Source organism: Pristis pectinata, chromosome 2, assembly GCF_009764475.1.
Source record: "Pristis pectinata isolate sPriPec2 chromosome 2, sPriPec2.1.pri, whole genome shotgun sequence".
Taxonomy (NCBI): Eukaryota; Metazoa; Chordata; class Chondrichthyes; order Rhinopristiformes; family Pristidae; genus Pristis; species Pristis pectinata.
The window spans coordinates 11,729,098-11,742,005 of record NC_067406.1 but is presented as its reverse complement, the minus strand read 5'-3'; the positions used below and the strand labels follow the sequence as shown (position 1 = coordinate 11,742,005).

General features: G+C 40.2%; 1 protein-coding gene across 2 annotated transcripts in view; it reads right to left on the bottom strand.

The window, feature by feature from the left end:
* Positions 1 to 12,908, bottom strand: part of atrn (attractin) — a 350,568-nt gene that overhangs the window by 211,965 nt on the left and 125,695 nt on the right. For both annotated transcript variants that reach the window (XM_052010514.1, XM_052010515.1), the window contains exons 9-10: positions 8,154 to 8,337; positions 7,176 to 7,330 (exon numbers count right to left, since the gene is read on the bottom strand). In XM_052010514.1, the coding sequence (XP_051866474.1) occupies positions 7,176 to 7,330; positions 8,154 to 8,337 (339 nt within the window). The remainder of the gene's footprint in view (positions 1 to 7,175; positions 7,331 to 8,153; positions 8,338 to 12,908) is intronic.

Sequence of the window (12,908 nt, the reverse complement as noted above, 5' to 3'; positions counted from 1 at the left end):
ACACCACTGACCTTTGTGTCATCTGTAAACTTGCTAACCCACCCTTCTGCCCCCTCATCTAAGTCGTTAATAAGTATCACGAAAAGTAGAGGTCTTTGTAAGTTGCCAAAGCACATCACTGCATGAATCAGGAGAAGATAAACAAAGCATAATTACATTAATGATTGAGTTTTTTGTTAATTAGATTCTCAAACAATTAAGGATACACTAATTTAAATTATTTAAAAAGGACTTGCAACCAATAGTCCACGTGTTGCAATTGGCACAGCAGCATACCAACTTGCAAAACTAAGGCAAAATGAACTTACAAACACAAACACAGACCAAGACCGGTTGCTAAATAATGACTTAAACCTCCTGGCAATTTACAGCAAAGATAAATAGTGTTTTGAAAAAGGGAAATACCATGAATCATATTGCAAGTTATTGAATCATATTACATTGCAAGTTAAAACATAAATATGAAACGATTAAATCCTCGAAGGTAAATGAACTAAAGTGTTCACGTCCAATAACAAAAAAGTCCTAATAGATGATACAAATTTTAAGATATAGTTGGAAAATATGAAATTTCTATCTTAGATAAATTAAAATACCACATTCCCAGACTAACATTTCCATTATGCATGGTAACAATTTACTTCAGGTTTACATGAAAATGTCATCTACACATTCCAGATTGGATTTCTGTGTCGAGATGTCAGGAAGCATGCACATAAAATAAATTCTCTATTTTACTATATTTAGGAACTTTAATCCATGAAGAATTTCCAGCCATCTCCGATTTTTAAGCCCAGTCCACCAAATCAATTCTATAATGTTCCTCTTGTTTAAATTCCTCCATAGGACTGCCACACCATTCATGTGACCTCCTGCAATGTCACAAATTTTCCTTCCTTGACAGTGGGACCTTTGTCAATCCATTAAAGCATCACTGCCATGCCTTCAGTTGTCAAAGTCCAATTCTGGAAATCCTACCCTAAATCCTCAACTTGCCCTTTTTCCTTTCAAATCATCCAAGTATTTATTCATTTGAATCAACACTCATGATTTTTCTTATATCCCACGATGAAGAGCCTTTGAGTTAAAAATGGTGATATATATGCTGTTAAAACATGCAACCTTAAATTAAATCTGCCATTAGCCTTGTATTATAACAGTAATGGCATTTCCAAAGTGACTTGGTGCTTTGGAATATCTTCAAGATTTGAAAGACACTACATAAATTGAAATGTTTCCTTTACAATCCGTGCTTAGCACCATCTGTTTTGAAGTAATACTGAAAATGGTGGTCTAATGGACCGAGACAAAGACATCCAAAAGATCATGCACAAAATACTGAAGCAAAATGAAGAACATCTTGCTTTACTGAAGGGGAATACCTTATATTTAAATGCCAATGCTGCCCTCTTCTGGAATTTATTTTACAATCCAATTACACACTCAAGGCTTTCATTAGGTCACAGCAAAGTCAGGGCATTAATTAAACTACACCTTTCTGCTTAATTGAGCAGAAACTGTTTCTGATTGAATGCTAGAGGGCTAATAGTCAAATACTCAAAATGCAATTAAGCAATCTTAACAAATTTATTACCAATTATGGAAGGGAGGAGAGTGGTGCATCAGAATGAAACTCAAGATTCATTTTTATGAATTTTATATTTATATTTCAACAAAATCTCTTTCACACTAACCAAAAATTATAATGGGGCAGCATCGGAATACAAGTCATCTGTGTGGAGACTGCAGATGATGGAATCTAGAGCAACAAACAATCTGCTGGAGGAAAATTCCTTGTACCCCCCCCCCCCCCCCCACAGATGCTGCTCAACCCGCTGAGTTCCTCCAGCGGGTTGTTTATCTCAGAAGTAAATTGGCCACAATGCAGTGTGTTGGCCTTTCTATTGCAAGAGAATTTGAGTATAAGAATGAAGAGGGACTGATTGATCTCCTGAACTAAGGAAAGATGCACGTGATAGAGGGAGCACAGAAGAGATTCACCAGACTGATTCCTGAGATGGAATTCTCTACCCAAGAGGACGGTGGAGGCTTAGCAGTCAAGTAGATGCAAGTCAGTGACGGATACATATTTGGAGATTGAGAAAATCAAGGGATACAGAGTTTGTACAGGAAAGTGGTAAAGGATTATCCATGATCTTAGTGAAAGGTGGAGCAGGTATAAGGAACCAAAAGGCCAACTCATGCTTCTGTTTCTTTATGTTCTTATGGAGGGGCTGACCTATTAAGAGAGATTATGCAGATTGGGCCTGGGCTCCTTACAGTTTAGTAAATTGAGAGGTGATCTCACTTAAAGATATGTAACTCTTAAAGAGATTATCATGCTGAAAGTGCAACGTTGCACTTTGATAAGTTAAAACAGGGCAGGAATTACATAATAAATGGTAGGGCCCTGGACAGTGTTGTAGAACAGAGAGACCAAGGGGTACAAGTACCTAGTTCTCTGAAAGTGGAGACACAGGTAGACAGAGTGGTGAAGGTTGTGTATAGCATGGTTGCCTTCATCTGACAGGGCACTGAGTACAGGAGTTGGGGCATCACATCACAACTGTACAAGTCATTGCTGAGACTGCACGGAGTATTGTGCGCAGTTCTAGTCATTTAGCTATAGAAAGGATGTCATCAGGCTGGATAGGGTGTAGAAAAGATTCACAAGGATGTTACCAAGATTGGAGGGCTTGAGTTTAGGCAAAGACTAGATAAGCTGAGACCTTTTTTTTCCTGGAGTGTAAGAGACTCAGGGTGACCTAAGAGAGGTATATAAAATCATGAGGCGTATAGACAAGGTGAATGTTCAGTCTTTTTCCAAGGGTAGGGGAGTCTAAAACGAGAGGGCATTGGTTTAAGGTGAGAGGGGAAAGATTCAAAAGGGACCTGAGAGGCAATTTTTTCCACACACACAGGGTGGTGAATATGTGGAACGAGCTGCCAGAGGAAGCTGTAGAGATGGGTACAATTACAACTTTTAAAATACATTTAGACAGGTACATGGATAGGAAAGTTTTAGAGGGATATGGGCCAAACACAGGCAAGTGGGACTAGCTCAGGTAGACAGCTTGGTCAGCATGGATGTTGAGCTGAAGGGCTGTTTCTGTGCTGTATAACTCTATGACTTGATGCTAGATCTAGGGATAATGCTTCCTTTGGCTGGCATGTCTAGAATCAGGGGTCAGTATCTAAGTTAGGGGTCAGCCACTCAGGACTGAGTAAAGAGTAAACATCTTTGAAATTCACTACTCAAAAGAATTACAGTGCGTTAATCAAACAGAGACTGATGGAATTTTGAATATTAAGGCAGTGAAGGAATAAGGGATTAGTGCAGGAAATTTGCACTGAATTAAAAGATCGACCACAATCTCACTGAATGACGGAGCAGATGAAAGGAGCCAACAGTTGACTCCTTCCTTTATTCCTTATGTACTGCTGGAGTGAAATGGTTATCTCACTAAAATATTAGAAATCTTTACATTAAAGTAGCCAAAGCAAATTTGAAAACTTCCCTAGAGCTAAGCCACAAGTTTTTTTTTGAGGTGAGTAACTTATCTGCGTCTTTATACATGAAGTCAAAAGGCTGAGGAAAATGCAGAAAATGCATGAGGTACACAGGCCACTCAGTAACTGTTAAAGACAATTCTACACACTCTATTGCAGGTATATTTCCCAATCAATAACAATTTCTACATGCTGACTGGCTGCAGTATACTCCAGCACCTGCTTTTAGTTATACTTCTGACGCTTTATGGTTTTTTTGATATCCAAAGGAGTAAACCAAGTTAAGTATTCTTATTTTTCACTTACGTGTTGAGTTTCAGCAAAATCATACAAAAAAACATTCAATTTCCACCGTATGCTCAACATAAACACCTTTGAGATCTTCATTGTCACAACTACACATCAGACATCTAACGCTGGAAAAGCAAAAAAAAATCCTCACTTAACTACTGGCAAGATCAAAACCATTGTTTCAATGTCGACAAAATACTGTTCCTCAGCTACCCATTCCACCCCTCTCCCCAGCCAACACAAAGCTGAACTAAACAGTATGCAGCACTGGTGCCATAAATGATACGATGGTAGAGTTTGAACCACTTACCTGCTGCTTTACCGACTCTGCTGCATTCCACATTCAGAGTGCCTCACCTCATCTCTTGCTGAACTTCACATCCTTGCCTGTATTGCCTTCAAACTGGACAAAGGCAACGCATTCCTGCCAGCCTCCCATAATTTATCCTGTAACTTAGGGCTCAATCTGCTCCCCATATTGAAGGACCTTTGAGCTTCTGGTCAACAGTGGCATACCCTTGAGCATGGTCTGGATTCTGAATTCTCATTCTTGCTTTCAAATCACTCATGGCCTCACTACCCCACACTCTATAATCTTCTACAATTCCTCCAACTTGGGCATCTTGCACATCTGATCTTCATTGTTCTACATTAGCTGGAGTGTGCTCTGCCGCCAAAGCCCAAAGTTCTGGAATTTGTTCCCTAAACCTTCATGCATCTCTACCTCTTGGTCCATCCATTAAGATGCTCCTTAAAACCAAACAATTTAGTCATACAGGACTTTTGGCCCAACTCATCCATGCCGACTGTGTTGCTCAGCGAGCTAGTCCCATCAGCCTGCGTTTGACCCTTAGGCCTCTACACCTCTCCTATTCATGTACTTACCTGGATGGCTATTTAACGTTACTAATGTGCCCGCCTCAACCACTATTTCTGGCAGCTCATTCCAAACATGCACCACCCTTTGCGTGAAGCTGCCGCCCCTGATGTCCCTTTTAAATCTCTCACCTCTGATCTGAGGTGAGAGACCTCTACCCTCTTGTTTTTTAGCACCCCCTCCCTGTCTATGCCTCTCATGATCTTATATACCTCTAACCCTAACGGGTCACCCTGTTGCCCTGAATTTGATCAAGCTTTTCTTTATTGTCCCTCGTCAGTGTCAATTTTTGTTTGATAGAACTGGGAATCATCTTTGGAAGTTTTATAACATCACAGGGACTGTATCAATACAAGTTGACACTGTTGTTGACTGATCTGCAGCATTTTCTGCTTTTTGTTAATTACACAATGAATCATCACTTCAGCTCAAAATATAAAGTAAAGTAGTTCTACTGCATGAGTGGATTCTATTTACTAGGGACATTACAATACTGCCTGCACTGTGCTTCATTTTAAGGAAAGATACAACTTGACAGCATCTTCAAGTATCATAAGGAACTTCATACAATTCTTTAAAAGCATTTTTCCTGCATGAGAGTATATGTGTGGAACACTTTTGTAGATAGATAGAATAAGTGGTGTGCAGGGGCTGTCAATCAATACAATTCAGATTATAGAGATCAATAACGACCGTGTAACCATGGATTACCGAAGGCAACGAGTTCCAGAGACGAGGAGCTTTCTGCAGTCCTCATGATCCAGTTCTCACATTCATCAGTCACACAGATTGCAATCTCTGACAGTTCACCACACCCTTAGTAATGCACCAAGATGTCACCCTAGTTTTGTCAAGTCTGTGGAGTGGGGCTTGAATCCTTAATCTTTTGAATTTGAAACAACTACCCAAGCATTGCCTAATAATGTAGGGCACCTGAAAAGTCAAGTACAGTTCATACATCCAGTTCCATGTATTAATAACTCCCAATTCCCTTTGTGACCTGGTCTCCCCACTGATATGGCTTATGCTGCCCATGAAAATAGAAGGTAGGTGAATAAACACTAATATAACCATTTGAGGTGTGAGATTTTAAATTGCAAATCTCAGCTGCAGTAACAAATATTGAATGTATGAAAAATTGTGCTGAATAATTTTCATTTTGAATCAAGCATTCATAACTGACCTTTTGGGTACTTTTGTAAACATTGATTTTTATTGTTTTCCTCTTGCCCTGGGTTTGATCTGACCAGAAGCAATGCCAACGAACAATTGACTATGGGTGCTAGTCAAAAAGGAAACATTTCCTCTACCCTCAATTTAACGCAAGGCTCCAGGTGGTTAAAATGAAGTACAGGTTATTTAGAATAAATCGACTAAATTTCTTAGATGCTGTCCTTAGGATGCAATATAAAACTAAATTCCATCTTCCTCTAACAGTTCAGGAGAGGGCAACCAATGCCAGTGCATTAGCAATAAATTGCCGTTGCTGCCTCAATTAACAGCAGCAAAAAAAAAGGGCATACTCTCAAAACTTTATGTGGAACTTTGCAGGGCACTAATTAGCAACTCTTAAGATTAAGCATAAGTCAGTAAAAGACATTTAAATTGCAAAAAAATACCTAGTTAATTCAAATATTACTGCCCATCCAGCATGAAATCATTGCACAAATGCTTCTCATCACTTGATTTTTCAAATATTATCTAAGTTCCAAAACGTCTGAAGTGTTTAAAAAGTCTGATATTGATATTTCTAAACAAATTTTAACAATCTATACAATTAGCAAGTAAAATAACAGCTTAGACGTACAAAAAGAAAAAAAGACATTATTGAACTTTGCCATTATTACCCGCATGGAAAATCTAATGATTTGGCAACTTAGGAAGATGAGGACTCATGAAATGCCACTTCACTGTTTAGAGGAGTCAGTACCCACACTGGACAGACAAATATTTCAAATAATTAAGACCAAACAGACACAATGGCACATTTTGTACAAAGCAGGACCAGGGTTCCATCCTCAATATATGTTTTCAGCTGATTTCAGACAGGTCTTACCAACATAGGGGAAATGATATACACAAGCAGACAATGTACAGTAAAGCAATTCTGGTTTCTTCACCCAAGCATCCTTTCCAGAAAACGTAGTGGTACGGGGAGGAAAACAAGATTAGGCTTGACTGTATATTCTTGGGTTCAAATAGCCTTCCCACTTCAATGTCCCAGTTGACACACAAGACCATGGCCTTTGGAAATAGTACTGCAAGCCCTAGCAAATATCAATGCTTCTGTGGAGGAGGACTATAACAAAGAAAATGGAAGTGCAACTGAGTAAGAAGTATAAAACAATTGGAGCATATATGAAGAATACGAGAGGTAAAATGGTCTGACAACTATCTTGGAACACCAAGAGGCTCTACCCCAGTCAGTGTACACATTTAGAAGCAGTATTACTGCATCAATGTCTCCATAATATGAAATAAATTAGCAGCAACTTACCCAAATCATAAGCCATGAAGTCTGAAGAGAAGCACTTGGCTCCATGGCTCATTGAAGTGTCATTGTGAGTGTTACCACCAAATACCAACATTGTCCCACTTTCAATAATGGCTGTATGAAGATAACGGAAGAAGCCTCTGTCCTTCAAAATTATCCTTTAAAAATATAGAAGGCTATCATTTAATTTACTCAAACAATTTTCTGCTTTAAACTATTGTTTTTAAAACCTATACGTGCAAAAATCAGAATACTTCTGGAAAGCAGACAAACGCTGATGTTTCTGGGAACTTCTCTCTCAAATTAATGTACTTCCAACAAATCCCTGTGAAAAATCGAAACATATTCAAGAAGTTCCTAAAAATCATGAAGCACTCCCTGACTTGTATTCCAACACCTTTCCAGAAAAGGGAACTTTGCCTTCAAAATTGCTTGCTGTACTTACATGCCCATCACCCCGCAAAGGCTACTGTGTCATATTCACATAACAACTGGGGATGGGACTAAATTCAGTCGTAACCCAAATTCCAAAAATAAAACTGCCAATTCAAAGCACCAGATCATTCCTATCCTGTACATTTGGTGCTCTAGTCACAAGCTACAATTCATTTAACATGTGCTACAATTGTTTCATTAATTTTGTGGCACCCTAACAACTTCCTTCCAAAATACTCAAATTTAACAGAAAATAAGGGAATTCAACCTCACTTAAATACAAAATGCTTTCACGTTATAAACTGCTGATTGGATTAGAAAAAAACTAATATAATTTGCCCCTCTCATTTGTCTGTGATTTTTCTATCCATTCATCCATTAGCCATAAAGCTTGCTCCATTTTTGTTACGATCTTGAATGAGAAAGGGCTTGCCTTCAGGAGAAATGTAACCAGACTGAATTTAGAACTAAATATTCTTCAGTCAAAATCAGGAGCGAAAACATTAATTCTGTGCACAGTGCAGAAAGTTCCGAGAAAACACTTACCAAGTGCTGTTATCTACATCATACTTGTACAGGTCATCCCTCAGGCCATACTTATTTGCACTGACAGCTTTATATCCACCATGTATGTAAATGGCTCGTGTCTTAAAGTCATAAACACTGCTATGACCATAGCCTCCTTGAACTAAGGCTCCATTTGTTTGCAGTATGCTCCATGTATTTTTACCTGTTCAAAAGAAATAAATCAGATTTACAACACAAGCGGAGATAATATGGTTCATTTACATCTGTTCTGCTTTAATCTGCAATATGCTTAAATCCTTTCCCCTGCCTTCTCCACAGACCCATAAATTCAAATGTTTTACATTCACAAAAGAAACCACACTCGCAGAGCAGTTCAATACAAATTAGTTGGACAAAATTTGGTATTGGTATTGGTTTATTATTGTCACTTGTACCGAGGTACAGTGAAAAACTTGTCTTACATACCGATTGTACAGGTCAATTCATTACACAGTGCAGTTACACTGGGTTAGTACAGAGTGCATTGAGGTAGTACAGGTAAAAACAACAACAGTAGAGTAAAGTGTCACAGCTACAGAGAAAGTGCAGTGCAATAAGGTGCAAGGTCACAACAAGGTAGATCACGAGGTCAAGAGTCCATCTCATCGTATAAGGGAACTGTTCAATAGTCTTATCACAGAAGCTGTCCTGAAGTCTGGTGGTACATGCCATCAGGCTCTTGTATCTTCTACCTGATGGAAGAGGAGAGAAGAGAGAATGACCCGGGTGGGTGGGGTCTTCGATTATGCTGGCTGCTTCACCAAGACAGCAAGAGGTAAAGACAGAGTCCAAGGAGGGGAGGCTGGTGTCCGTGACGTGCTGGGCTGTGTCCACAAATCTCTGCAGTTTCTTGCGGTCCTGGGCAGGGCAGTTGCCATACCAAGCCATGATGCATCCAGATAGGATGCTTTCTATGGTGCATTGATAAAAGTTGGAGAGAGTCGAAGTGGACAAACCAAATTTCTTTAGCTTCCTGAGGAAGTAGAGGCGCTGGTGAGCTTTCTTGGCTGTGGCATCTATGTGATTTGACCAGGACAGGCTGTTGGTGATGTTCACTCCCAGGAACTTGAAGCTCTCAACCCTCTCCACCTCAGCACCCTTGATGTAGACAGGTGCATGTACACCTCCCCCTTTCCTGAAGTCAATGACCAGCTCTTTTGTTTTGTTGACATTGAGGGAAAGGTTGTTGTCATGAAACCATTCCACTAAGCTCTCCATCTCCTTCCTGTACTTCGACTCATCGCGGTTTGAGATACAGTCTACAACGGTGGTATCATCTGCAAACTTGTAGATGGAGTTAGAGCAGAATCTGGCCACACAGTCATGAGTGTATAGGGAGTAGAGTAGAGGGCTGAGGACGCAGCCTTGTGGGGCACCAGTGTTGAGAATAATCGTGCCGGAGGTATTGCTGCCTATCCTCACTGATTGCAGTCTGTTGGTTAGAAAGTAAAGGATCCAGTTGCAGAGGGAGGTATTGAGTCCTAGGTCTCGGAGTTTGGTGACAAGTTTGCTTGGGATTATTGTATTGAAGGCAGAGCTGTAGTCAATAAACAATAGTCTAACGTAAGTGTCTTTACTGTCCAGATGCTCCAGAGCTGAATGTAGGGCCAGGGAGATGGCGTCTGCTGTAGATGTGTTTTGGCGATAGGCGAATTGCAGTGGGTCAAGATTGTCCGGGAGGCTGGAGTTGATGTGTGCCATGACCAGCCCCTCAAAGCACTTTATGGTGGTGGATGTCAGAGCCACTGGCCGGCAGTCATTAAGGCGTGTTACCTTGCTTTTCTTGGGTACCGGGATGATAGTGGTATATATAGTGGTAGGTATTTCCTCAGTGATGGTTAGGTAAATACAGTAATTTTAAACTAACAAGATACTGGTAAGAGCTCTATCAACTTAGCACATGCTGTAGATCTGAAGATCAAGGAAGTCAGTGTTCAACTGCTGGTTTTGGACAATTCAAGTGATCAGAGAGCACAGCAGCAAGTTTATTTTCCAACAATGATTTTCTCCATGAGCCACCTATTTGAATCCTAGTCTCGTGCTCACTCTCTGCGGTCTTCAAAATACACTCTGGTTCAATAATGATTTATGGCAGAGTATTCATCAATTTACACAGAAAGAATCCAATCTACGTGAGGCAGTCACAATCTGGCAACAACCAATGTGCTGAATCTCACTCTGAACAAACGTGGTTGAACATGGGAATACAAAGGAGAAGATGATCAAACAGCCTAAAAATCGTATGGCACAACTAGAATGACTTGTGTTGGTTGTCCTCCCTGATACCCATTATCTATATTTGGCTCTGAGCCCAAATGGGAGGACTGAAGCCAGCAAGATTAAGAGCAGCACAACACTGAAATCTCTTTTTAATGGTCACTGAAACCAGGTAACACTACTACCACTACTAAGGACAACCACCCCCCCCCACCACATTACAGCCGTTCAGTAACAGAAGTTCACCCTTACAGAATTCACAAATCACTACCCAAGAATTCGAAATACTGAATAAAATTCGCTCTCATGAAATTTATGTTGAAAAAGTAAATAAATAAGCACAATTTTTTTTGAAACTTGCATTTCTTGACACGTGCAGATGGCACAGCTTCATGCTACATAAAATTGCGATTAGACCATTTTCTGGGAACACAACCCCCACCCCCGTAATGCAGGGGTCATCTGTATATTGTAAAGTACAATATATAACACAAGGCATTATAAGAAACGCAACAGATATCTGGTAAGAAACTTTACAATCCATAATATGGTTCTGCAGCTTTTACACAATCTTACACAACTTAATCCCTTTTAACCATTGTTACCTTAACTTCCATGTAATCAGCTCCAATTCTGGACACACCTCACTGGTGTTGGCTTTCAACTATAAAGACTAATGACACCTGCCAGTACTTTCTCACAAATTGCCCAGGTTTGAACTCAAACCCCACTTTCAGTAACAGAAGAGAATCACACCCAGAACAAATGAGCAACACAAACCACTCCCTTTGTGATTGTCCCTTCCATGTCCAGTTCATTCTTGGTAAGTCTATGCATCCTAACCCAATCTGTCCTGTATCATGTTTTCAGTGAAGAACTGTTGTATTTGGGAAGAGCTCTGAGCTTATCAACACCTGGAGAAGTTATTCCTGCTCTATAGACATTCTGTAGTCAGGCTGTGGAGGGAAGAAGATAATGTAAATTATGTCCTTGGATCAATCTTGTTTGTGAAAGGATTTTTCCTCAGTTTTCCTCATCTCACAACCTGTATTTTTTTTTAAGGTGTTTTAAGTGTCCCATGGTCACTCGTGGCATGCTGGTCAATGTTTGCTCAATCAGCAAGTAAATACATGCCTCTTTGAAAGTACTACATACACTCTAAGGGAAACAGGAACCATGCACTGAAGGAATTCATTCCCTACTAAGGAGATGGAGAGAATTACGGAAGTTCCTTTTACAATATGCAAAACAAAGTGCTGGCTAAAAGTTCATCCAAACCAAACCAAAACAGTCACTATCCCTGACACCCCCAACCCCACACCCACCCAGTAGAACAAAGCTATTCCATAGCTTAATTGGAGGGATCTCATTGAAACCTACCGAATATTGAAAGGCCTGGATAGAGTGGACACTGAGAGGATGTTTCCAGTGGTGGGAGAGTCTAGGACCAGAGGGCACAGCCTCAGAATAAAAGCACATCCCTTCAGAACAGAGATGAGGAGGAATTTCTTTAGCCAAAGGGTGGTGAATCTGTGGAATTCATTGCCACAGACGGCTGTGGAGGCCAAGTCATTGGGAATATTTAAAGCAGAGGTTGATAGGTTCTTGATTAGTAAGGGCATCAAAGGTTATGGGGAGAAGGCAGGAGAATGGGGTTGAGAGGGAAAAATAAATCAGTCATGATTGAATGGCAGAGCAGACTCAATGAGCCGGATGGCCTAATTCTGCTCCTATGAATAATGGTGTTAATTCCTCTAATGTGAACTTATTGAACAATTGTAAGTATGGCCGTGGTTATAATTTAGGCCTCCAACAGACAACCACAACAATCAGAGGCAGAGGGGCATATCTTATATTACAATAGTGTCGATGATCCAAACCAAAAATAGTAAAAGATTAAGATTCAAAAAGGTCATCAATTAACTGTTTCTCTCACCACAGAAACTACATGACCAGCATTTTATAATTTTATTTCAGATTTCCACCACCTGCTGTATTTTACTTCTGGTTCTTTTTAAAGAGTTAGTGTTAGAACATAGAACATTACAGCACAGGAATAGGCTCTTCGCCCATCATGTCTGTACTGACCATGATGCCAATCCAAACTAATCCTATCTGCCGGTAGTCTGTATTCCTTTATTCCCTGCCTGTTCTTGTGTGTCTATTTAAATGCCTCTTAATCGTTTCTATTGCACGAACTTCCATGGCGGCATGCTCCAGGCAGCTACCACTCTGTGTTTAAAAAAAAATATGCCATGTAAATCTCCTTTAAATAGAACAGTACAGCACAGGAACAGGCCCTTTGGCCCATGGTGTCTGTGCTGAACACAATGCCAAATTAAACCAAATCTCTTCTGCCTGTACATGATCCATATCCCTCCATTCCCTGCATACCTAAAAGTCTACCTAAAAGTCCTTTAAATGCCACTATCATACCTGGTTCCACCACTACCCTTGTGGGCCCATTCCAGTCACCTACCGCTCTGCGTAAAAAAAATCTGCCCAGCATATCTCCTT